General features: G+C 39.7%; 1 protein-coding gene across 16 annotated transcripts in view; it reads right to left on the minus strand.

Moving 5' to 3' along the window:
- Window positions 1–27583, minus strand: part of MBD1 (methyl-CpG binding domain protein 1) — a 74570-nt gene that overhangs the window by 42301 nt on the left and 4686 nt on the right. For 13 of the 16 annotated variants that reach the window (XM_039320421.1, XM_039320422.1, XM_039320417.1 and 10 more), the window contains exons 2-6: window positions 14676–14821; window positions 11826–11940; window positions 11177–11224; window positions 7394–7722; window positions 2394–2479 (exon numbers count right to left, since the gene is read on the minus strand). In XM_039320421.1, the coding sequence (XP_039176355.1) occupies window positions 2394–2479; window positions 7394–7722; window positions 11177–11224; window positions 11826–11940; window positions 14676–14785 (688 nt within the window). In that variant the 5' untranslated portion in view covers window positions 14786–14821. Of the gene's footprint in view, window positions 1–2393; window positions 2480–7393; window positions 7723–11176; window positions 11225–11813; window positions 11943–14675; window positions 14822–23295; window positions 23688–24023; window positions 24469–27583 lie in introns of those variants that run through there. The other 3 variants (XM_039320420.1, XM_039320419.1, XM_039320431.1) reach the window with 3 other exon arrangements.

Below are 27583 nucleotides of genomic sequence, written 5' to 3' on the forward strand. Positions count from 1 at the left end.
GGTGGCAGGGGATTCCCCTGGACTTGCGTACTTCAAGTCCACCTCAGAGCATCTTTGGTTACATTCACTCTCTTTTTCTCTAGCAAAAGGGAAAGAGGAAACCAAGGGATTCTCCAAGGAACTGCAAGTTGGGAGAGGCCTCCAAGGTACAATCGATTCTAAGGTCATTCCGAGCAATGACCAGAAGCCTGGGTTGAATGATATCCCAGAGCCTCCAGGTGTACCCCAAGTTCCCTCTGGAACCCAACAGGGTCCCTGTGGCAGGAAGCGCCTTTGGAAAACTCTAAAGCAATCAAAGGGTCATCTGATCACGACAAAAAAAACCTGATGTCAATTATTCTCATATCCAAATCATGTCACTATTCTCCCGAGACCAAAACCAGATCCAACATAACCTCCTCTGTGCATCAGGCCATCAGTGATTTGAGTAAGGTCCATGGGTGTCATCGTGCCTGGCAGCATCTTCAATTCCACTTCCAGAAAAAAACAGGTTGAAGGAAATTCCATCACTAACTCAGAGCTGAACAGCAGAGCTCCTATGCAGCAAGAAAGCTAATTTAGTAATAGCAACCCCAACTGATCCCTAATACCCAAATTCAGAAACTTGATCTCATATCCAGTCATCTGTGGCACAGCACACCTGAAACCACATCACTGTTGATAACATAAAAGCAAAGCGTCCATCCTTACAAAAGCTTTCAAGAGATGGTTTTGCAGTCTTTGTCTACAACAGTTATATCATTCATTGTCAAGGGTGGCATTTTCACCTTTGTCACAGCATAGCCCTTGACTTACGACCATTGGTTTAACAATGGTTGTAAGTTACAACAGCCTTGGGAAAAAAGTGACTTTCGATCTGTACTTGCACTTACAACTGTCACACCTCCCCCATGTTCACATGATTGCAATTATTTGGGCACTTGGCAACTGGCTCGCATTTATGACCATTTGCAGCATCCTGTGGCCACTTGATCATAATTTGCAACCTTTTATGCTTATTTTCTGTAAAAAAAAAAGAGAGCAAAAATGCTCTTTGAGAAGCTTAACAACTGTGTGACTCGCTTAACGACTTCCATAAAAATTATCATAAAATTAGGTCTGACCTGATTTACAACCGCACCAATTTACAGCAGAAATTCCAATTGCAATTGCAGTTTTTGAGAACTATATGTATCACCCCTTTCCTTTGAGATATTAATTAGCAGTATGACACTCATTCAGTCACATACGAAAAAAAGAGGTGCTCTGGAGGGAAACTTGCAAAGCAGGAGAGGGAGACATCACACTGGGAGCAATGAAGTCCAAACACTCAGCCACCTGCCTTCTCCAAGGAGTGACTAGGGCTTTGGTCAACCACCCATCAGATCCTCATAGAAAAAAATTTCCTTTCTGGAAATCCATTGGATCCATCAGTGGCCGGATGCAGGTTAAGCAAATAGTTCACATCCCCTTGCCAGGAAGGGTGACAAAAGCAAACCTGAAAGCAATCAGGGTGAGCTCTGCATGACAACAGACTGATGTTACAATCATTCACTACCAGATCATGTCACAATTGCCCTAAGACAAAAACCAGATCATTTAGTCACCAGTGTGTGTCAGATCAGTGGAGACCTGGGACAAGTTTATGGTTGCCATCAACTCCTGAGATGCTCTGGACACAACATTGCCAGAGGGCAAATTGAACCAATAACCTCAGAGACTTCAACATCAGCTCAGTGATAGAATCCCATAGCTCCAAAATAAAAGCAGCTCAGCAGCAGAGAGGGCAGTACAACAGCTATTCCCTATTCCCTAGATCCCAACATCAACCAGAGCACCTCATATTCAATTATCTGCAGAGAATAGCCTCTGAGAGCTTTCAAAAACTCAGAGATGACAACAGCCCTGAATCCATCCTCTCCTGGTTAATACAAAACCCAAAACCACACATCTCTCTGAGCCCACCCACACAATTCAGGCATGCCAGGTCGACACTCTTAGCCTTGGTCAAATCATGAATGAGGACAGCCTTGTCACATACTGATCTGGGGGTTCAACAGCAGTAGCCAGAGCAAAGAGTTATTGAGGATCCAACGACCAGGCATCTAGAGTAGAAACCAAAGGCCAGATAGTGAGAACACTTTCAAATATTGGATCTGGTATCCCCAAGTATGGCCCATCTCCAGATTCTCATCATACCTTCCTCTGCCTGTTACCATTGTAATGTTCCTCCCCACCTTCTCAACTCTCCAACTGCTTCTACAGTAGCTTCCCCTCCCCCCCTTCACACTTCCAAATGAAGAAATGGCCAGTTAATCCTTTAATTGCTTTAGTGGAACATAAGTAAGTAATCTACCATTCTAGCACAGCATCAATGAAACAAATCCTTGTTTCTCATCACTTGAAGTACCAACCTCTGCAGTCTGGGCAGAGCCACCGACAACGTCTCTGAGATGGTAGCATCACTTCTGGGAACTGTCCCTGACAGCTGGCACAGCGCCTGGAAGAAGAGATGGACTGAATCATTCCTTTTCACCCACATCATAATTCTTTGATATTCAGTGCTTATTGCAACCTGCTTTATCATTCCAAGAGATTTTCAAAACTGCTCTCCAAAGATTTCCATTGCGTAACCATGTTCAGCTGTATTAATCAGTAATAACACAGCAATCATATGGTGCCAGTGATTAACTTGGCAACATTTTTATCCAATGTTTGATTTGCTTTGTCATCATTCTCTGGCTGTTACTGGCTAAACAGCACAACTCACCGAAGATCTCCAGGTCAGGGGAATATGGCTTAGCTTATCTGCAGTAAGTGTGACACCATGTTATGAACATGTCATGCTATCAAAAAATACTACAAGCTAAGCCTTGAACACTGAGATTTATGTTCTGAATTTGTTCAAAAGATGCACATTCACATACATAACGTCACTCTGCTAAACAACTAATTCTTACAACACTGTCAAACTACTTAGTAAAGCTGTATTACTATTATTCTCATCTTTTCTATTACCTATCCTTATATTCTTATGACTATAGCTTTGTTGCTTGCATCTTACAATTTATAGTTTTATTAGTAATCCTAGTATGATGTTGTTTGCTTAGCTAGTATCCTATGACTCACTAAGTATTGCATCTTATGATTTGTTATGAATGTGTTATATTTTATGATTCATGATGAATGTATTTTTATGTTGATTATGATCATGATTTATTACTATTGCTTGTATATACACTGAGAGCTTATGCACCGGAGACAAATTCCTTGTGTGTCCAACCACACTTGGCCAATAAAGAATTCTAATAACAAAAGAACGTGACAGGCTGCTGACATAGGATTCAAAGTATGGTTACCCAATTTTTAGCGGAAAAAAGCTTCCAAACTTCAAAGGTCTATGAGTGTCCTATCCTAATGAAAATCAGGTTGTCTGTTTTTAAAACATACATATCTCAAGAACTGACTATTTATTGGAGATTATCCAACTCGAACACTGATCTTCTTAGTCACAACATTCCTTGCCTAGACTATATCCTTTCTGCTTTCATTCTGTTCTAATGTATGATAGAATTTAGTCTAGCATGCACTTCTGATATTCTGTATTCGTCTCAAAGGTGCTATGTTTCTTCAAGATCTACCAAAACAAACATCCAAGATCAAACACAGCGATTGCAATCTCCTGCCCTCTCTTAAAACCAATACTTGAGAATGATATTGCTAATAAGAAAAAGAGAAAAGAAAAATAACGTACATTTCTGAAACAACATACAAAGTATGTTTGTGCTTTATTTTTTAAAAAAGTGTATCAAAGATTCAATGTCCTGTATCCTTCCTACAAGGAGGCTCATTGAAAAGAGATTGATAAGGAAAAAGACAAGCAGCCTACAAAGTTCTGAAGCTTTTAATGAGAGTCAAGGCATAGGCACAGGTGCTTGTAAACTCTTTACAAAGGGAGAGAAAATAGTTATATTCAGAGATTCACTTAAGTACACCCAAGTATTAGGGTCCAGAATTACATAATTCTGTGCTCATCTTCAGCACTGGATAAGCAGACAATTGTTGAGAGGCTGTTTAAGATGGCAAACACACTGTCTGCTCAGGTAAGTATAAAGTAACTATTGTTATCAGAATGAAAGATGAAGATAAAATTATTACCTGCAGGATATTCAAGATTATACATACAAATGTCTTATTCCCTTAAAATGAATAGAACATTGCTTTGAAAACAATGATACTTACTTTGATTTTAAATTGAGATTATTAAATGCTTTGTATTTGTATTTTGTTTTATTTATTTGTATGTGTATGCCTGCTTTGTATTTAATAGACATCTCACTGGGGTAACTAAGGGCTTCCAGCTTTTAGGTGGAAGCTTGAAAATACAGTCCCAAAGTCTGACTTTACCATATGCTTCCATTGCATTCAGAAATTCATGGCGTTGTCAATAAGATGCTATAGATGTTCTTTTTAACATTGTTCATGTTTTCCTTGGTTATACAAGTAATCCTTGAATTACAATGCAATGGAGTCTGCCCGTCATGGCCAGAACTTGTGATGGTTGTAAAACGGGTCATCCCTCTGATCGACCTGATTTTACAGCCTTTTTAAATGAATCGCTGTAGGTGTTAAGCAAATCCATGGTCACTAAGCAAACCTATGGTTCCCTATGGCACGGTTTTGTCAAAAACCAAAAGTAAATATGGCCTGGTTGCTGAGTGTTTGAAATGCAGGTAAGTGATGGGGTGGGAGGATGGGCAATCCTCACAACTTCAAATCTGCGTTGTAAGCATTCCCCAGATAGCTCCGTAGGAACTTCAAACAGTCACTAAGTGACCACTCATATGGCAAGGACTACCTGCATATGAGTATACAGGTAGCATATGGAACTCGTTATCAGACCCACAATTACGCAGCTAAAAGAACTGTTGTATAATTTTGAAAGATTTCACTCCTGATCTGCATATATAAAGGTTACTGTTACCTCTAGAGATGCTTGAAATGGGAATGTTTATTGACAGGGAGGGAAGAAAAAGGTTTTAATTTAATTTCACTAAGCTCTTTGCACTGCAATTACTTATTTTCTCTTCCATCTTTTTTCTTTCCTTTTCAGGCTTTGCTTTCATCATTTGGATTAATTAATTTAATAATTATAATGAACTGTAACAAAGAAAGTAGCATTTGATTTGAAAGAGATCTCACTAAGTCGTAAGGATGTAATTGTACACAGTGGTTAAAGTTCTGGCCTAGAAATCAGGAGACCATGAGTTCTAGTCGTGCCTTAGGCATGAAAGCCAGCTGGTGACTTCAGGCCAGTCATTCCCTCTTAGCCCAACTCACTTAACAGGGTTGTTGTTGCCAGGAAAACAGGAGGAGGAAGAAGTATTATGTATGTTCACTGCCTTGAGTTACTTATAAAGTAATAAAGGCAGGATAAAAGACTTTAAGCGCCAGTTTGGGTTCGTAGTTAAAGTACCAGGTTAGAAACTAGGAGACTGAATTCACTTTAGGCATGAAATCCAGTTGTGTTACCTTGGGCCAGTCTCTCAATTCAATTTACCTCACAGGGTTGTGATTATGGGGAAAAGAGGAAGCAGAAGGAGTATTATGTATGTTTGTTGCTTGAGTTATTTATAAAAATAATAAAGGTGAGAAAAATAGACAAACAAGGTAGTATTTTGTCACATAGATTAAATACGTACAGAAAGAGCTTCCAAGAAAGTAGTGACTCTACATAATCTTAATAAACTCTTCTATATTGCATTATTTAATGTCTGGTGTTACTGCCACTGTTAGGAAAGACCATTAATATATTCAAAGTTATTAATTTGTAATTTATTTCCTAAATAGCAGCCCTACAAAAAAAAAAAAACAGAAATCATTTAAAAATGATGGGAAACAATGTACAGAAGTTTCAAAGTTCGGGCAGTATGCTTTTACCAACATTAATCTAATTCAAGAATGTATACATTGATTTTTTTTTTAGTGACAAAAAATTTACATTATTTGGGAAAGAAGACATTATATCATTTTATCTGTCATACGCAGGGAATTAATTATGAATAATTTGATCAGAAAAAATATGAAATGTATGCAGAAACTATTTGAGCTGTTTGAATTACTAGAGAGTATATGCCTTCTTGCCTATAGGTCAGGCATGTCAAACTCGCGACGTCACTTAACCGGTTGTGCCATTGCCGGCAATGAGGTAGGCGTGGCTTCCACGCAATGGGTCCGGCCCACGGGCCGGCAGTTTGACACCCCTGCTACAAGTAGTCCTCGGGCTTTTATTTCTTGTTTAGTGACTGTTACAGGGGCACTGAACAAGGGGGACTCATAACCTGTCTGCAAAGTTGCAGCCATCTCAGCATGCCCATAGTCAAATGGCTGCAATTCAAGCACTTAGCAAGAAGCTCACAATTACAATGGTTGCAGCCTCCCATAATCACATGGCTGCCATTTGCTTCCTTTCCTGCCAGCTTCCCACAAGCAAAGTCAATGGGGAAGCCAGAAGGACATTGTAAATCATTCATACTACTTTTTCACCCGCCTGCATAATCAAGGCCCCTACCCCTAGCACTGACCCTCAACAACTGCTACACTCCATAGCACTCGCCTGTGGCACCTGTGCATCCATTTACACTCCATACTGCTTGCCAATAGCAACTGCCTAGCCATTCATACGCAGCATCTGCTGCTGGCACCTGCCTGCCATACTCCATTGTGCCTGCCTGAAGCATCCATTCATCCATTGCCTGTTTGCCTGGGACTCCCCCCTTTTCCCATATCATGGTCACATGAGAGCCTCAGTTAATGAACTGTATAGTCCTGAGGTTACAATGGCAGGTGAGACTTCAGGACTGCTGTTACCAAGTGATATGGCCATGTGACACTGCGCTTTATGACTTCACTGCTTAATGATGGAAATTCCAATCCCAACTGTGGTAACTCAGAGACTACCTTTACTTCATATAAACCTGGTAAGAATATTTTTTTAAGCTCTGATACAGGAATGTCAGTTCTGATCAAATTATTGGCTTTATTGACACAATTTTGTAATTATCTAAATTCAATTTTAGTCTGTTTTAATCTGCAACAGAGTTGTCTTTGGGTAAAAGAGAGAAGGAGACCGTACATTTAAAACCCAAGAGATACTTATTCCAGGGAAGTTTGATAATGCATTTCAGAAACTTGAGTTTAGCATTTGGCTGGTTAATGGCTTAGCTAGAATGGAATCACTCTATCAAAATTTATATCTGAATTTAGGAGTTTTGTGTGTGTAAATTTAAGAAAAAAAACATAATCAATTGGTAACCTTTCAGATTAACTATAACTGTCCATGATTTGAGGGCTTCCATGAGGAAGCTAAGAGAGTACAACAATCTGTTGGTAATGGGTCAAGGGAACTACTCACGCTATAGCTTCCTTTGGATTGCTCTCCTGCAATGTCACATCTTCTATATTTCCTGGAGAAGGAATGGGTGGAAGATGCTGCTGATAACGTCGCTTGCGGGGCTTTGATACTGGTTGATCCAAAGTAACAGGAAGCTCTGACTGTTGACTCTGCATATTGACTTGGTTCTCTCCCAGAAACTCTAATTCCAGGTCTGAAGGTTTCTGGTATAGAAGCCCCTGTCCTGGAGAAGGCTGAGGCTCTAGAAACATCTGCAAATAAGGTGGTTTCTTGGAGGGTAAGGTGGTTGTTGCCAGATGCAATAGGTGCTTTTTGCCACTCTTTTTGACCTGTTGGAGGAAGAAACAGAATGTGGTCTCTGCCCTATGACTGCAAATAAAAGCTTACTTCAAGGTTAATGGCTATAGAAGATCCATGCTTCACCGTCACCCAAGTGCCATTTCTGAATCCAAAGACAGGATTCCTATATATCAATTAGTAACCAAACTCTTCCATCCGTGAAAATGTTTGACCAAGGACTAAAAACCAGGGAAATTAATCAATTGTACAAGCCAAGCCATGACTTCTCCAGACCATTTGCTTTTACATTGCTTCACCCAGGCAAAGGACACCTATTAAGTACTTTCTCATTCAAACACTGAAATAAAACATCGTAGGACACAACTTGAAAAACCACGGGTTAGAATCTTCCCTTTGCATAGAAAGAGTGGTAAACAAGTATCCTTATAGTATTTTTAATCACATGGATTTCCATTTGTAACGGTATGTGGGAATGACTTCGGGAGATAGGAGGAAGAGACACAGCCTAGACCAGCGATAGTGAACCTTTTAGAGACCGAGTGCCCAAACTGCAACCCAAAACCCACTTATGTATCATCGGGTGCCAGGTGAGCGTGGCCCATTGGGTGGGTGTGGCCCATTGGGTGGGCGTGGCTGTGGTGGTAACAGCAGACTCAGTTCAATCAATTCCAACTTTGTGAGATCTTCCCCCCCCCCCGAGAAGTTGAAATTGATTGATTGATTGAACTTTTTTTTTTGCACACGGTGGCGGAGGCGTGCCACAGGTTCGCCACCACAGGCCTAGACAAGGGGCTGATAAAACAAAATTTGAGTTGGAAGGAGGAAGAGTGGTGAAGGGGCGTTGTCTTACCTGAACGCCTTTTCTCAGCATGATGATATAGCATCCACCGGTGGGTAATCTCAGCCTTCCTGCTCAGTTGAGACTAAGACAGAACTTTAACCACAGTGCCTTTCCCAGTTTTTGACAAGGCAAAGTATCCATGACGAAGTCTGACGCAACAGATCCTCCTGAAACACCTCTGCCTAGACTGCCCGCTTAAGGGTGGGTGTGGATGCTACATCATCATGCTGAGAAAAGGCGTTCAGGTAAGACAACGCCCCTTCTCCAGCATGATGAATGTAGCATTTGCCGGTTGGACATACCAAAGGCACCCAGACAACATGATGCAGGCCTTCATGAGTAACGACCTGAACAGGGAGGGATCAAATAGACTCGATGTCAGAGTCGGATCTGGAGCCACCTCCTCATCCTCTGACATAGGGATGTCTGTTGTCTCCAAGTCCATAAACTCCCCTTCATCTAACTGAGATGAAGTCTCAGAAATACCAGAGCCTGCTAACTGGACATGTCCAGTTTGACCTGTGGCCAAGGGTGGAGGGGGTGGAATCTGTGAAGACCTCTGACCCATGAAAGAGGCCATAAATTGGTCAAATGCCTGGTGCATGAATGCCTGGAACTGCTGTGACCATAGGTTTTGTTCTGCAGAACTAATACCAGCTGCAGTGGGATTATACGTGACTTCAGGAGCTTGTGGAGTGATGGAAGCAGAAGAAACAGAGGGAGTAGGAAGAGGAGGTGGGAGAATAGGAAGAGGGGAATCAACCTGTTCAGTTCCCCCTTGAGGAGACCAAGCTCTGGGGGCTTGATAAGACAGCACTAATGGGGGCTCGGATGGTGAGCTATCCAGCGAAACAGGGGGAACCACTTCAGCTTCACTGGACCTGAGCCTTTGAACTCTGGAGAATTCTCTCTCCAGTGCCTGATGTCTCCTCGAGGCCTCTCTCTCAGCAGCTTTGGAGGTTTCTTTGGGGGTTAAATGCTTAGTTTTGGCCTTTTTCTTCCCCCCCGCGTCCAATTCAGAAGATCTGCGTTTCGATTGTGCAGGGGGAACATCAGAACCCTGCAATGTCTGAGGAGTTTCACTATCTGCCATTGCGCACTGGATATTCCAGATAGGAGATGTCCAGGAATGGGGGGAAAAGGCATGCAGATCTTGTTGTCAGGGAGGGATGCTTCCCACGCCCTAAACAATCGCAATGGTAAACAGCCAGACAGTCCACTAGAACTGCCCGTTTAGGCCCTGCTGGCACAGCACCGCGAGCTAATAGGAACAGGTAGTTCAAATTCTCCCTCAAATTAATGCAGAAAATCAGATTGTGTATGGGTGATCAAATAATGATCTTTCAATGAGGATCACACCTCCTTCCTTTAGATCCTTACAGGATAAGAATATGCAAGGCATGTAGTATAAACCCCCCACAAGAGCCTAACACAGCAGGCTATAGTTGAAAGAAATGGCCTGATAGCAGACTTAAATCCAAAGGTCCTTCAAAATGGCGGCCACACCCAGTACTGCCACCAAAATGGCGGCCGTGAGTCTCCTTGCCACTGAAAATGGCGATGCCCCAGGGAAAATCCCAAGAATAAATAGTTCTGTTAAGGAAGCCACGAGGGAACTTAGATCAATTTAGACCTCTCTTTCCCCCCTTATTTATAAGGCATAAACTCGCGGTTGTGCTGCGCAGCCCACGCTGCGATCCAATCGTTGCATCAACCTCGTGGCCACGAGGTAGGAACGAGGTAGTAAGGTCATCTAGCCAAATAGCACTTCGAGACCCTGACAATCCAGCCGCGCTTTAATGCTCAAGAGAATCTCCATTTTCACGCAAAACAGCTGATGGAAGCTGAATTCCTCAGCTCCCTGGCGTGGCTTTGACCAGTCCACGGAGGCCTGCAAGGCCCCTAGAAAATGACGACCCTAAGCTGCTCTGAAAAAAATTCTTCTAAGCTTAAACTAACAACAGCTGAATTTAACTAGAAAGCAAAGACTAAATTAAAGAATCCGGCTTCTCTAACTGTCCTAAATGCAACTATTTTAATTATCCTAACTGAGGAGCTACAAAATTTGTGTCTTACTGAGCTGAGACTAAGACAAAAACTGGGAAAGGCACCGCCCAGGAGAGGCGTGGTTAAAGTTCTGTCTTAGTCTCAACTGAGCAGGAAGGCTGAGATTACCCACCGGTGGATGCTACATTCATCATGCTGGAGAAAGTATCTCAAACAGGATCTTCCTTAGTTTTTGGGAAGAGTGAAAGTGAAGAATGGGAGGGGTATTTTCAGGCTTGCAAGAATGTAACCCCACTATAAAGAGAGAGCTAGTACTCCTGGTTATGGTTGTTGTCTGGATAACCTCACAAGGCTAATATCCATGGAGAATAGGAGGCAATTAAGACTGTTAAATGATCCAGAGAACACAACTAATTTACCACTTGAGCAGGACATGTTTTGAAGGTACTTTTTGGAGGCTTCATCAAGTAGCTTTCCAAATTGCTCACTAATTAATTTCTATTCAGCCAAACAAATAAACCAATCATTCTGATGACTTTCCACCTCTTCTGCTATATCATATTTTTCCAGTTGGCAACCAAACTACCAATCTAGATATCATAATGTTCTGGCTTGAGAAGACTATGTACACTCACCCTCTGAGGACTTCCTTCAGTAGGTGAGAGGGGTGCTGACGGCAGGGCCTGCAAGAGGAGATAAGAGGCAGAGGAGACAGTTAACCTTAATATATACTATCACTGCTACTAGGCATTATAGTCTAGTTATTTATTCCTAGTCTAGGAAGTCAACCAATATATAAAATAGAAATTCATGCATCCTTCAGCCGATGGATCACCTCAACTATAGACTTTCTAGCAAAACTAATTAAGCATGGTCTTTCCCCCATAAGACAAGGATAACAGATGCTCACAGAAAAGGATCATCTTGTACAAGTGGAAAAAGCTCACCAGTTAATCATAGATCAACTACTATAGGTAGTCCCGACTTACAACCATCCATTTAAAAACCATTTACAATGGAAATTCTGTTCCAAATGTAATCATAAATTGAGGATTATCTGTATATCTCAGATTAAATTATCTCACAAAGTAATTATGAGGATAAAATAAAGGAAGGGCCGGTACAAACAAAATAAACATAAATAAAAAAAATCTACTCTGGAAAAATAAACAACAAAAATACTTAAAAATCTGGGATTAATTGGAAGGTGGCAGCCATATGACTCTGACCAGAATTCACAGCAACTAATTAGGCTATCACAGCCAGTGTTACCTATAATAATACCTCTGTGTTTGGCTCAACAAAAATTCCTCTCCTGTAATCAAAATCAGTCAGATCCCGTGAGCATCCCAGCAATCTCAATAACTCCACTCTGCTGCGGATCTTCTCTCCTCTGGGGCTGGAGAATAAGTGAAGCTATTATTAGAAACTTTCAGAAAAAAAAATACAATGAAAATAAGAACACCTGATCTGAATAAATAGGAGGCAATGGGAATTCAAAAGCCACCTTATATCAAATTTCCATTTTGTAATAAGTTCTATTAGAAGACCAACGTGGATGCTAAAAATGAATCAAGGTCTTTGTTAGTATATGTAATTTCAAGCTTTATGGGAAGCAGGTCACCTAATATCTTAGCAACAGTAACCAAGAGTTCTGCCTTATTGTTCCCAAAGAAATAATACTAGGAACCATCTGCTAACTTTACCTATTTTCAGAATTCATTTGATCTTGAAGAACCATCTCCTATCCTCACAGCCTTTAAGAATCTTTAGTTGGGGGAAAGGACAAAATTATAGACCCTTTCTCTATGCCCACCTCTTCTGCTCCCCATCCATCCCTGGCTAGAAATCTCTTATTTGGTCTTCATATCCAATTATAATTATATCTAGTTGACCTCATCTGGGCTCAGAAACTGAATTGGATTGGTTGATTGCTACATGGATGGGAGACCAACAAATACAATGGATGGAGATTAGACTGGGAGGTTAGAAGGTATACCCATACTGTTTCTAAAAAGCTTGACATGTTCATAAAGTGTTCAGGAGTCAAGATAAACTTAAGGTAATGCTTAACCTTAATGTAATGTGTATATATTTCCCCCTTGGATCTATCTTTATATAGTTATTTTTCTCAGTGGTGATGATGGGCATAAAGACAGAAGAGAGTTGATTTCCAAATTGGTGTTTTTCACTAACATTTTGACTCTCTAGTAGGAGAAGCTGACCTAGGCTGTATCACTGAATGCCAAGAACCAGGATAAATTAATACATTCTTAATTATGCTGTATGTGGACTTCCAGAGGAAGAAATGGCAGACTTAAGATGGCTCCATGAAAAATGGACTGTGGTGAGCAACAAAGAGCTGGTGAGTAGACCCAGTCTTTGAAACTCTCTAAACAAATAGAGGATGAGAAATCACCCACAAGTACTCCAGACATTTGCTCCTCCCAAGGAGACTGCAAGTGATCAAAGACCTAATTACACTCGCCACATATTGCCTGTAGATGTAGACTTTATATTTATTTATACACAATAAAGTAGCTTAAAATAAACCATGATAATTATATGTGTATTAGAAGTAAATGTATACATATTTGCATATTTGCATCATATAAAATCAAAACTGTTTATCATTATAATACATTATATTTTGATTCCTTTTTCCTTTTTTATTGTATTTTTTTCACCTTTTAAAAGCTCGTTATGCATTTTTTTCCTTTTGGTGATGTGGTGATTTTCTTTGTGTTTTGTTTCTTTTTTTCTGTTATTATTTTTTAAAATAAATAAATAAATAAAATTTTAAAACCTGGAAACTAGAATACATAAACCTGATTAACAGCTATAGAAAGATGCAAAATATTATAATGTTGGAGGATACTGAAGGATACTTAATATGAACAATGTCAAAAACAATGTTGGGTTCTATGGATAAACTATTATATGTCCAAAAGATGTTTTGGAAAAAAGTTTTATCTGAGAAGACAGTGATTAGGTTAGCAGTGAAAGGAGATCTACAAGTGACAGGCTACATGAATGATATGGAAAAAAAATGTTTTGGTTGGACATACAAAAGAAATCAGTTGATTTTTTAAAAAAAAAATCAAAAGGCAATTATAAATAATAAACTAAGTGAGTAACCTAGATAATTCTTTTACATTAGATTTACCAAAAAGGGTTTGTTAAAGCTTGGATGAATCTTGGGGTAAAAAAAAAAAAAAAATCAAAGTAAACCAAGTTCTGTGACAATTTGAATCAATTAAAGATTACAATTGTTAGAAATGAAAGGAAGAAATATAAAGTTGCTTTTTGATCAAAATTAATATAAATGTGTTATTTCTGGCAATATTTAATGAACTGTTGCTGAGAGCACAACGGCCATGACAATGCTTTATTTGTTTATTGATTTTTATATTTGAAATAAAGGTTGGAAGTGACTTCTGTATAGTTATTTTCTTCTTTACTACATTCTTACTTTTCTTTCTTTTTTCTTTCTGTTCTTTACTTTTTTCTTTTTTAATACTTTTTATTCTTTTTTCTACTCTTCATTTAGTTTGCATTAACCTTATTTAAAAAAATTGTGATATACTTTTGTCTTTAATATGCCCGGCGTTCTTTGCAGATATGGCATATAATAATTATAATGGAACCTCTATAAAACATTTACATGCAATCTCTCAATAATCATTACAACAATTCTCTAGATAAGCATATCTGTCATATAGAGTAGGGAAACAAGGTAGAATAATAATTATCAAGGGACAATCTAGTACATTCTAAGTCAAAAAGATACAGGAGTTTAAGTTTGCTGATGCAATATTCATTGTTCCAATTAATTGTTTGTAGAATTTATGCAACTCTCATACATACGACCTTAGATGAAGTAGAAAAAACAAGAGCAACAATTCATGGTAACAAATGACAACAGTATTTCTCTGAATGGAGTAAACAAATGTTTGGAAACAGACCAGTTGACAATTGTTGCCCTGGATAAATTGAGCAACCATGAAACTCCAGAATGCTTCTCCCCCTCAAAGTTTACCAAATAAATGGTTTGGAAAAGATTGAACGCTTTTGCCTAGGAATGAGAAACTTGTATCAGTATCCTTTTTCCAATATGATCCCAAACAGAATTACCTTATATAATAGGTGTCTGAGTGTCCACTCCTTGTTCCACTTTTGCGCAAGACTTCACGACGTTTCCAGCCAGGGCCCAAGGAGGGACAATCTACCCAGCCGTCTGTCATGTTTTCTGCTGGGATGGAAAAACCATTGAAAAGGCCCTAAAATAATAGAGAAATTGAAGGGTCATAACAATGGCGTTGAAGGAGAACTTACAACAAAAATTTACAAATATGCAAATTACAGGAAAAGGAAGGATATACGGATATGCAAATTATAGGGAAAGAAGGAGGAGAAACAAGATGGAGGAAGAGGAAGGGTGATATATGGATTTGCAAATTATAGGGTGGGAGGAGGAGGAGGAGGAGAAGGGGAGGAGGAAGAGGAGGAGGAGGAACAGCAGCAGAAGCAGCAGCAAAAACAGAAGATTCATTACCAGCAATAAAGTATTCAGTGATGCAGAACTGGAAGAGATTTAGGAAAATTGTGAAAATGGAAGACCCCAAAGCAACCTCCTAGGACACATCATAGAGGACCTCTAGTGACTGTTTTTAAAAAGCAGGGCTGTAACTCCACCATCAAGCAACACATCACTGAACTCATATACAGCAGGGGTCCCCAACCCTAGTCTGTGGACTGGTACCGGTCCACACAAACAAGCAAAGCCCCATCCGTGGGATGCAGGCAGCATACAAAACCACACACCCTCCAGTCCATGGAAAAACCTCTCTCCACGGAACTGGTCCCTGATGCCCAAAAAGTTGGGGACCTCTGATATGTAGCACAAGGTTTCAGGCAATCTCAGAATGTGTCAAGAAAGACCATTTGTAAATACATAATTGTTAATTTGTAAGGTAATTATAATCTGCCTTGTATGTAACCTGCATCTGCACAACTAACTAATCTTCCTTTCCCTTTGCTCCCTCATATCACCCCAATTTGAGCTCTATATCAGTCTACCGCTCTATGCATCCGATGAAGTGACCTGAAGCTCACAAAACGTATTCCTTTTAATAAGATGTATTAGTCAGAAACAGTACAGGCAGTCCTCAACTTACAACTGTTCATTTAGTGGAACATTCAAAGTTACACTACCACTAAAAAAAAGTGACGTATGACCGTTTTTCACCCTTACAACCGTTGCAGTGTCCCTGAGGTCATGTGATCAAAATTTGGACTCTTGGCAACTGGTTCATATTTATGACGGTTGCAATGTCCCGGGATCATGTGATCACTTTTTGTGACCTTCTGACAAGCAAAGTTAAAGGGGAAGCCAGATACGAATCTTGCAAGTTTATCAGACGGATGGCATAGGGAAGAAAGCTATTACAGAATCGGGTAGTCCTGCTAGAAATACTTCGAAACCTCCTCCCAGAGGCGAGCAACAGAAACAGACCATAGAGTGGGTCTGTGAGGGTCTCTAACAATGCTCTGAGCTCTAAGCACATAGCGCTTATAAGCAGCATCCTGAATACCAGGGAGTGAGCTTCCTATGATTTTCCCAGCTATCCTTACCACTGTCTGTATGGACCTTCTATCTGAGGCACTGCTGCCACCAAACCAGACAGCGATGCAGTTTGTTAAAGTGCTTTCAAGCGTGCCTCTATAAAAAGTGGCCAGGACAGAAGGAGAGAAATGCGTTCTCCCCGTCCGACGCAGGAAATGCAGGCGGTGGTTTGCATGCTTCACTAAGGATGACGTGTGGAGAGACCAGATTGTTGGTTATCTGCACCCCCAGATATCAGGTTATATTTGTCTAAATCACTTTATATAGATGCATCAGGTATCCAAGAAATTAATATGAAAAAGTCCCTCAATAAGTAAAGCAAGATCAGCAAGTTGTCACTCGAGGCACTTATAGTCTGCTTTATCGCCAATTTTATTCTAACGTTTGCAATATATTGTAAGCTGTTCCAAGTACTGTTTGGACTAGAGTTACATATAAACTGTGGTAAATAAACATATAAATAAAAAGACAAGGTCAATGAATAAAATGTTCATGCAAAAGACAGGAGTGTAAAATAAACTGGAAAGTGAAAGTAGGAAAATATTTCTGCCACATAGAAATTTTAAGAAATAAATTCCTGGTCCAGCTGTATACAAAACAAACCTAATCATAGCAGTTGCTCATAAAAGATAGACTATACTTAAATGAATAACTGTCTGTACTTCTCGGTAAGAAAAAGGTGTGAAAATGCAAAATACAAATAAAATGCAAGATGTGGTTGCTCAATATATACTATTATTGGAACTGCTGCTTTAGCTTTAAAGAAGTTGAATGGAACATGACTAAATATGCTGATTATGTCATATAGGTCAGGGATCCCCAACCTCTGGGCCTCGGCCCCCTACTGGGCCATGGCCTATTCGCAACCAGGCCATGTGAGCAGTGGGTTAGCGCATGTGCGCATGTGCACACAGCTCAGCTTGCACAAGCCAAACTGCACTCACATGTGTGCTAGTCCACTGCTCATGCGAATTTAGCTGCACATGCCCTGGACAGCTGCTCACGCAGTTTGGTTGCCCTCTCCTCCCCCAGCTGGCCTACCTACCAAGCCGCAAATGTTGGGGACTGCTAATATAGGTAGTCCTCAACTTATTGCCAAAATTGGGAGCAAATCTTGGTTGCTGAGCAGACACATGACTACTTTGCTCAACAACCGCATTTCTGGCTCTCCCAGCTATAGTCTTTAAGCAGATGGAATCTCAGATTACGAGTCCAGGGTACCTCAGCATGTTTGTGGGAGACCCTGGGAGGCTGCACTCAGCGGCTAAAAGTTCTCCGTGCTGAAATCCAATAAGGATTTTCAATCTTGAACGGAAAGCCATTTGCATGTGTCAACCCTTCCAGGATTCCATCACCACCACCCAAGCATCTTTGGCTCCTTACCTTGCTGTGTTGCCTCTCTACTCTCTGCTTGAGAGGGATGATGAGGAAAAATCCAGAAGAATTAGCATACAGATATAGCTGTCATTCAGTATGCCTCTTAACAACAACAAGAACAACGAAGAGTGATTCAGTCACAAAGATGACTGTCACAGACGTGGTAAAGTCCTTTCACAAGCATTTTTGTCAAATCTCACACAGCTGGCAAATCCAATTAGTGAGAACTACACAGATTTCAGAAAGGCATATTTAATATTAGTCCCCAGTTCAAATGGGTATAAAGATTTATTGCAAGTTTAAGCTCTCTACAAGAATCTGAACTATTAACAGTTAAGGAAAATAGGTGGTAGATAAGAGTCAATGGAATTCAAGGTGGGCTGAACTTAGAATTCTTGTGGGCTCATATGCTTTTGACCCCTTCCCCTCAGGGTCAGCTTGGTCATCTCATACAATATCATTTCAAAAACTGTAAAAGTAAATTCCCAGAGGGGCATATTGCAAGCCAATGAAGACAAAATCTCTTTGAAACATTCCTTTCCTACAGCTCCCACATTTGGGCTCTCCTGCCTCTTCTCACATCAATTAAACTGCTCCCATGTCTGCTTCCCATATCTCACAATGCTGCAATAATTGCAACAGAGAACCAGGTGAAAAATCAAATTTGACTCTCCCACAAGATTCCTGATGGAAAAAGTTAGCAGAATATCTGTGGTGTTATCAAAAACTATTTTATTCTATTCTGATGGCAGCAATCAAAAAGAAACAGATGGAACTTTTAGGATTCAAGTTCTTAAGTTGGGGCTAAAGAGAAAATGAACTTTAGCTAGTAGTCTAACGAACAGCCTATTTCTGTGGCCTTGAACAAAGTTCAGAGAAACAATTTTCATGCTGCTAAAATTTGGAACTGAGTATAAATTTGAAAAAGAGAACTGTTGACAAATACTGCCTTCAGCTCACCTTCTTGCCATTATTCTCAATAATCCATATTAGGATCAGTCTTTAACTGCAGAAAAAGAAGCTATAACATGGGCATCTAGCAATCAATCATTCATCCATATAACACCAACTATAATAAATGTAAAGGGAACTGTTGATCCATTCAAGACATATAGGATGGAAGTCAGGCCCCACAGGCCAATCACAGTAAGTTTTACTAATTTTTTCAGGGTAAGTGTTATTTAGAAATATTCAAAAGACGTGTAAGTAAGGAAGTATTTAGAAATGGCAACCAATTCAAACATTTAAGATAGTTTATGTAACAAATTGTCTATCTGGCTGACTTTGTCTACATGGGTTGACTTTTGACACACCTTAAATGCTTTAAAAAATCATGTAAACATCAAAATTCAGAGATAAATGAAGCAGAAATTTAGAATTTAATAGCAACAGATGCTTCTGCTGCTGTAGAAAAATATTTTTCTTTCAAGTTATTTATTCAAAACTGAAAACAATTTGGTAACAAAAAACATGAAAATATGTGTATCTTTTACAATGATGCACCATCATCATCCAATTGTTCTGACTTGAACTGCCCATTTTAAAAAAAATGTTTAATTAAATAGTTGGTAAAAATGCATGTGATTGATTTTTCTTAAAACAATTTATACATATTTGCTTGCTGAAGAAATATCCAAAATAAACAAGAAGAGTTTGATTATTCTACTACCTGTGTTGGAAACTAAATCTAGCTTAGTTCCTTCTTATAATTTCATAATTGTATCTGTTTGGTATGAAACATCACTGAACATTTTAAATTGAAAATTAATTAATATTTATCCAATGTAATGAAACCTGCATCAAACTTTATCTCAAGCAGCTTACACAGTTTCATTTGAAACATCATCATCTTCCAAGGTAGTGAAAAAAATTACAATTTAAACAATTAATATGGCTTTTCCCAAATAGTGTTTTAATCAACTTTACTTTAATTAATTGATTTAAAACACATTCACTCTAATTCCACAATAGGAATTTAATCTACGCATACCCACCCATGGAATTTCAGGTTGACCAAACCTGAAAGATCAATGAATGTTCTTGGAAGTCTAGTTAAAGATGAGTTTGGAAGATGCAAATATATGCCAACCCCCAAAAATCCAATGAATGTTTTTACCAAACATAATCCTTTTCTATGCTGTTCTTTGAAGTCTGGTTTTGGCTATATCTCACAAGTTCAGAGCCAACATGTAACTGTATATGCTATCTTTTCCATTTCTCCTGCATGGTATTCCTGATATTGGGCAGCTTGTTGGAACTGTTTACCATATCAGATTTTCCATAAGTGTTGATTCTAGGTCTTGGTTACCTCCAGCTCCCACCACATCTGACATTTAACATAACTTTTCTTGGAAACTTCCTTTTCCATGCTAGGGCTCCTGACCTCTTTCTTGAAAGATGTCATTCTTGGAACTTACTCCTTATCTCATCTCTATATGTTTGACTGCCTATCTATTAAGACCAGAGGAAAGAGGCCACCAAACTAGAAGAGGCCTCCAAATTCAAAGGCAAGAGTGAGGTAAATCTTTAATGAAAGTTTAGATGTCTCAATATATTAAGCATAAGGAATACGTGCAACTATTGTATCAGAAAGATGCAATACAATGCAAACGAACAGACAACCATAGTGTTCATTAAAAAAGAGAAAGCTGTGCATTGAACAAGCTGTCAGAATCTATTTATCACACTATTTCTTCTCCATTCCAGGTGGATTCAAGCGTATTGTTGCTCCTAAACACACAGTGGTCAAGTCAGCTTACCCAGCATTTCATTTTAAATGTTTATGGACAGTTGACAGAAGTGAAAGAAGAAAGCTTGGGAAAACCTAGGTCTGGAGTAGGCAACCTTGGCTCTTTTATGACTCATGGACTTCAACTCCCAGAATTCCTGAGACAGTCCACAAGTCATAAAAGAGCCAAGGTTGCCTAACCCTGACCTAGGTGGAAGGAGGAATCCCGTTTGAATCCTAAATATTTCTTTGCTTTGTAGAGAAGTCACCCAGTGAATAGGTTCAAGCAGCAGAGCATTTTCCAAAGAAATGAAGCAGAAACAGATTTCTCATCTCTTCTCAGTCCTACCACAATCAATATATTAGATAATCAGCAGCCTCACTTAAAAGGAGCTACATTTCAATGTGCCATGTATTACTGAGAGTTCTTCCTGATCACCAACATCCCTTGTTTTATACTGTGCTCACTTGAGTTCCACCAAACACTGTTCCAAAGATTTTTGGCTTGCTTCCATAATGATAAAAAGTAGATTTGTGATCATTTCTCCATGAAAATTCTTGATTGGTGATTGGAGCTGACAAAGAGATTAACTACATTAATCTGAGTGCAGCATATGACACCAGCATATGCACCTAGTAGAAACCAACAGGATTATCATTCAATGGCCACAAAACATTCCTGTCAGGCTGTAGTGGCTAGAAAATTCTAGCCTAATTTGATAGACTTGTTTGAACAGGAGAGCAAGAATAAAGAGATAAAAGGAGTTTCAAGTCTCCTGTTTTGGGATGCAAAAGAACATGAAACGTCATCAGATCCAACTTGGTACATTGTGCATTCTTACACCTACTTGCTCAAAAACCGTCAACTATTTTCTTTGATTACCATTTCCTGGAATATAATAAAGCAGTAATTTCTAGTTCTATCTCTGAATGTGGGAACCTGGCAACTAAACTGTACAAAAACCAGAAAGAGAAAAAATTCAGAGAATATTCCCATATGGTAGCAATGCTCCAACGGACCACCAAGTATATCATGTATACAGACCAAATAAAATTCAGGCATAGCCTTGATAATATTTAATAGTATTGTCTAATATAAATAATAGTTATTACATTCTTTCTAAAACACAATGCCCAGAATTATATGCAATATTCAACATGAAATCTGACCAACAGTAAAATATATTGGTTGAACAATTACAGGCAGTCCTCCATTTACAACAATTCATTTGGTGACCATTTGGAGTTATAACAGCACTGAAAAAAGTGACTTACGACCGTTTTTCACACGACTGTTGCACTGTTGCAGCATCCCCATGGTCACGTGATCAAAATTCAAATGCTTGGCAGCCGACTTATATTTATGACTTCAAAGGATTTTGTACTTCAAAGCACACCAAACAAACTGCAGCTCTGCTTTGGAAGTCTTTCAGGGGGAGAAGAATGCCGCAATGTTCTTCTGTTGTTTAGCAACAGAAAATTTTGGCTCAATTGTGATCATATTTCTTTTCATCTAGTCACAGCTTATTACAAGGAATCCTTGCTTAAGAACCCCAATTGAGACCAGCAACTCAGTCACAACTGTGCTTATGATCTTATTTCAACTTTCCTTTGCTTTCTTTATCTTTACTTTCCTTTGCTTTCCTTAACCTTGATTGCCTTGTGTTAATTGTTGCTGTGATGAAATCCATTTAACAGTTCATATTTGGGGAGAAGACTAAAGCAGGGCTTTTCAACCTTTTCACCAATTGTGCCACTTTTAGGATATGGCAATATTCGAGTACCACCAGTTGCCTAGCAAGGTGTCAAAAACTTGATGACCCCCCCCCCAAAAAAAAACAATGGAAAAAAGTGATAAAGTACAGGTAATCCTTGACTTACAACAGTTTGCTTAGTGACTGTTCAAAGTTACAACAGCACTGAAAAAAGTGACTTATGACTATCTTTCACACTTACGACCGTTGCAGCATCCCCAGGGTCTTGTGATTTACATTTGGATGCTTGGCAACCGATTCATATTTATTAAGGTCACATTGTCCAAGGTCATGTGATCCTCTTTTACAACCTTCTGACAAGCAAAGTCAATGGGGAAATCAGATTCACTTAACAACTATGTTACTAATTTAACAACTGCAGTGATTCACTTAACTGTGGCAAGAAAAGTCATAAAATGGGGCAAAACTCATTTAACAAATTTCTCTCCCCTCTTTATATCCTCTTCTCTCCCCCCCTTTATATCCTCTTCTCTCCCCCCTTTATATCTTCTCTCCCCTTTATGTCCTCTTCTCTCCCCCTTTATATCCTCTTCTCTTCCCACCTTTATATCCTCTCTTCTCTCTCCTTTTATATCCTCTTTTCTCCCCCCCCCCCGCTTTTATATCCTCTCTTCTCTCCCCCTCAACAGGACCAAGGCAGGAAATGCCTCATGCAGCTCCAGCTGAATCTCCAGGAGCTGTGAATGCTCCAACATTGGAAGTTTTTATGAAGAGACTGGAGAACCATTTGTCTGAAATGGTATAGGGTTTCCTGCCTGAGCAGGGGGTTGGACTAGAAGACCTCCAAGATTCCTTCCAACTCTATTATTGTTGTTGTTATTGTTATTATTATAAGAAATCACAATAAGCGGTGTAAAACAATCTATAAAATAATCATTTGATAGACAATTTATACAAAAAAGAAAATAGACTATCCACTGAAAACAGATTATAAGCATGTGACTAAAATACTCAAGTCTTTAATACTTTCTGAATTAGTACATGACATGGAGCAAGAAGTTCTCAGACAGATTTGTAAAAAGCACTGGAAATTATTATTTTTATTTCTGCATTCACTTTTTTTCCAAAGATTGCCTGTAAAATGTATGGAGCATAGAAGTGGGGAAAAATCTACATACCATGAGATCACAAAGTTACAACTAAGCTGTCTTTGAATATTTAAAAGGTATAAGATGCTCATAAAACACAGGGACAAGTGAAACTCTTACTTTTATTAGGGAACAAATTTTCATACTTTTAGATATGTACCTGTTACGACACTTTCAAACTGGAGTTGGTTTCTGATGACTGCAGCTATGCCATTTTTGGCAGATATTATGGATGTATTTTGTCACCATTTCCTTTCAGAATGTTCTTCTGGTTCTCCAGTATAGCCAACAGAACTGCAATAGCCTGTTCCATCATCTAAATAGTAACTAGATATGATCTCATTTAGCTTCAGAGATCAGCCAAGGTAAACTATAGGTAGGCAATAAGCATATTCACAGGCAAAGAGTGGACTGCGGGTTTTTTTTTAAAGAACACCTCCAAACCATTATGCTAGATTCCTGAACATTCTTGAAAATAAAAATAAAAGTTGGGAGGTTGGTGCTTTGTTTAGCAGTATATCAGCCTCTTATTTAAAGCTGTTTAAAATTAGAAAATTTTTAAACATTTTTAAATATAAAGAAGGTGGAGCTCATAGTTAAAATGTCTATGGCAGGGGTCCTCAAACTTTTTAAAAAGAGGCCAGTTCATTGTCCCTCAGACTGTTGGGGGGCTGGGCTATAGTTTGAAAAAAAATAATGATTATAGATTTGTAATTAGCAGGAAAAAATAAATCTAGTACTTCTGAATTCTTTCCCCAAGGGGGAAAGGAAAGTTCACAGCCTGCAGGTTGCTAGCGAAGTCGTCAATGAACGTAGTTATTGCTGCTAAAGGTAAGAATAAATAACAAATTAATTTTGCAGCTCTCTCCTGTTACTACATCATCTTACCTCCAGAATGTGGCCTGGGATTGCACAAAAGGCTAGGCTAAAATCCGTTTGAGTAGTTTGCAGCCAGGTGTTCAGTACAGACCTTGCCAATGTGATTTTAATAGCCCAGGAAGGGATAGCAAAACCCGAGGAAAACTTTGCAATCAATAAACCATGGTGGATTACACTTGTTTTGCCCTATTTTGATTCTCCTCCCCAGCAGCAGCCCATCGATTTTAGAACTGCAGGGCCACAAAGATTTCCCTTCAGCCTCCCAATCCCTGTTTAGAGAGAGATTTGCATTTTGGTGAGGGTCAGGCCATATGCCCCCAATCAAAGGAAAAACCCCGAATTCAGTGGGCCAGAAGGCAGCCCAGCCACCGGTTCCTTCTCCTCACCACCTGGGCCCAGACGCAGTCACTGCTCATTGCCATAACTGAGGCGGGACTTGCACGTACATCCACCTGCCGGCATAGCAGCGGGCAGAAGCACTGGGTGAGCTCTTCTTTGTAGGACGAAGCAGGTGGATCTATTGGCAACAGGCCCGTTGGCATCAGGAAGATTCTGAAGGAGGTAGCTGCCGGGGGGGGGGGGGGGGGAAGAGGAAGAAAAGCAAGAGGCTTTCCAGCAGGTGCTGCCAGGCCTCCAAACGCGGCCCTACCCCTCCATTTTCCAACCCCAACATTCCAGAGTAAAGTTGGGCAGCCTTTGAGTGCTGCTGACAAGCTGCAGATCTGCTATAGCCTCGGCTGCCATCCCCTTCCTTGGCAAGGTGAGGCTGGAACATGCAGCCTTTAGTCGGCGCTGCCAGCATGGCAGCAGGCAGGAGCGCCACTTTGCAGGACGCAGCGGTGGTTTTTTTTTTTTTCATGGAAAAGTATACAATTAAAAATAACTTGTTTTTCAAAATAAGCCTGAGTTTCAGTTTTGTTGTCCATATTTCCTATCCTAGACTTTAAAGAGCAGCCATCTGTTGAAGCTATTACGCGTAGTCTTCAACTTACAACCATTAAAAGTTAGAACAGTCCTGAGAAAAGTGACATGTGACTGTTTTTCACGCTTATAACCACTGCAGCAATCCCATGGTGATGTGATCAAAATTCAGCCACTTGGCAACTGGCATGTATTTATGACAATTACACTGTCCCGGGGGTCAGGCGATCACCATTTGTAACCTTCCCAGCTGGTTTCCGACAAGCAAAGTCAAAAGGGGGGGGGGGAATGGAGCCAAATTCACTTAATCATATTACTAATTTAATAACTGCAGTGATTCACTTAACAACTGTGGCAAGAAAGGTGGAGCAAAATTCACTTAACAACTATTTTGCTTAACAATGGAAATTTTGGGCTCAAATGCGGTCGTAAGTCGAGGACTACCTGTATTGTCAATAATGAAAATAGAAGAGTATGAATTATTATGCATTATTCCTGTAAAATCTTAGCAACATTTTAAAAAAAAAGTTTTTTAGATTAAAGTCTGCTATGAGCAGTTCCAAGTTAAGGTCAAATGGTAGAAATAAGCAACAGAATACAAAGATACCCTTCCATTTCAAGCCTGCTAATTAAACATCATTTCACTTCAAACAGAAACTGAAAAATGCTGCAGTAGTTATTCATTACTTTATATAGAATTTTAGAGTTTATCGCTAGTATGTGTGTATGTGTGTGTGTATTTGCTTTGTTATGCAAATACTAGTCTTTTCAGGGTCAAAATGACACCAATCAAACAATCGTGTACATTATTCTGAAATCCTTGAACAAAGATGTAAGTATTAAGAAATAAAGAAACCTGGGTGAGAAAGAAGGAGATGTGATATATTTTATCTAAAGATTTCTATCTTTTCTCAAAGTCTAATAAAAACAAGAAAGCAAAATGGCTGTCTGAGGAAGCTTTGCAAATAGCTGAGGAAAGAAGGGAAGCGAAAGGCAAAGGAGAAAGAGAAAGATACACCCAATTGAATGCAGAATTCCAAAGAGTAGCTAGAAGAGATAAGAATGCCTTCTTAAATGAACAGTGCAAAGAAATAGAAGAAAACAACAGAATAGGGAGGACCAGAGATCTCTTCAAGAAAATTGGAGATATGAAGGGAACGTTTCATGCAAAGATGGGCATGATAAAGGACCAAAATGGCAGAGACCTAACAGAGGCAGAAGAGATTAAGAAGAGATGGCAAAACTACACAGAAGAACTATACAAGAATGAGCTTAACATCCCAGATAACCACAATGAGATGGTCATTGACCTCGAACCAGACATCCTAGAATGTGAAGTGAAATGGGCCTTAGAAAATCTGAGCAACAACAAAGCTAGTGGAGGTGACAGTATTCCAGCTGAGCTATTCAAAATCTTAAAAGACGATGCAGTAAAAGTGCTACACTCAATTTGCCAGCAAATTTGGAAAACTCAACAGTGGCCACAGGATTGGAAAAGGTCAGTTTACATTCCAATTCCAAAGAAAGGCAATGCCAAAGAATGTTCAAACTATCGCACCATTGCACTCATTTCACATGCTAGTAAAGTTATGCTTAAAATCCTACAAGCTAGACTCCAGCAGTATGTGGATCGAGAACTACCAGAAGTACAGGCAGGATTTCGAAGAGGCAGAGGAACTAGAGATCAAATTGCCAACATACGCTGGATCATGGAGAAAGCTAGGGAGTTCCAGAAAAACATCTACTTCTGCTTCATTGACTATGCAAAAGCCTTTGATTGTGTGGATCACAACAAATTGTGGCAAGTCCTTAAAGAGATGGGAGTACCAGACCATCTCATTTGTCTCTTGAGAAACCTATATGGGGTCAAGAAGCAACAGTGAGAACCGAACACGGAACCACTGATTGGTTCAAAATTGGAAAAGGAGTCCGGCAAGGCTGTATACTGTCGCCCTGCCTATTTAACTTATATGCAGAGCACATCATGAGAAAGGCAGGGCTAGATGAATCAAAAGTTGGAATTAAGATTGCCGGGAGAAATATTAACAACCTAAGATATGCAGATGATACCACTCTGATGGCAGAAAGCGAAGAGGAACTAAAGAGCCTCTTGATGCGGGTGAAGAAGGAGAGTGCAAAAGTTGGCTTGAAACTCAACATTAAGAAAACCAAAATCATGGCATCCGGCCCTCTCAATTCCTGGCAAATAGATGGGGAAGAAATAGTGACAGATTTTATTTTTCTGGGCTCCAAGATCACCTCAGATGGGGACTGCAGCCAAGAAATTAAAGACGCTTGCTCCTGGGGAGGAAAGCTATGGCAAATCTAGCAGCATACTAAAAAGCAGAGACATCACCCTGCCAACAAAAGTGCGTATAGTCCAGGCCATGGTTTTCCCAGTTGCAATGTATGGCTGTGAAAGTTGGACCATAGACATGAGGCCTTTGAACTATGGTGCTGGAGAAGACTCCTGCGAGTCCCTTGGACTGCAAGGCGTTCAAACCGGTCAGTCCTAGAAGAGATCAACCCCGACTGCTCTTTAGAAGGCCAGATCCTGAAGTTGAAACTCAAATACTTTGGCCACCTAATGAGAAGGAAGGATTCACTGGAGAAGAGCCTAATGCTGGGAAAGATTGAGGGCAATAGAA

This window comes from Crotalus tigris, unplaced genomic scaffold (genome assembly GCF_016545835.1).
Source record: "Crotalus tigris isolate CLP2741 ecotype Arizona unplaced genomic scaffold, ASM1654583v1 scf7180000023637.1517150, whole genome shotgun sequence".
In the NCBI taxonomy this organism is placed as follows: domain Eukaryota; kingdom Metazoa; phylum Chordata; class Lepidosauria; order Squamata; family Viperidae; genus Crotalus; species Crotalus tigris.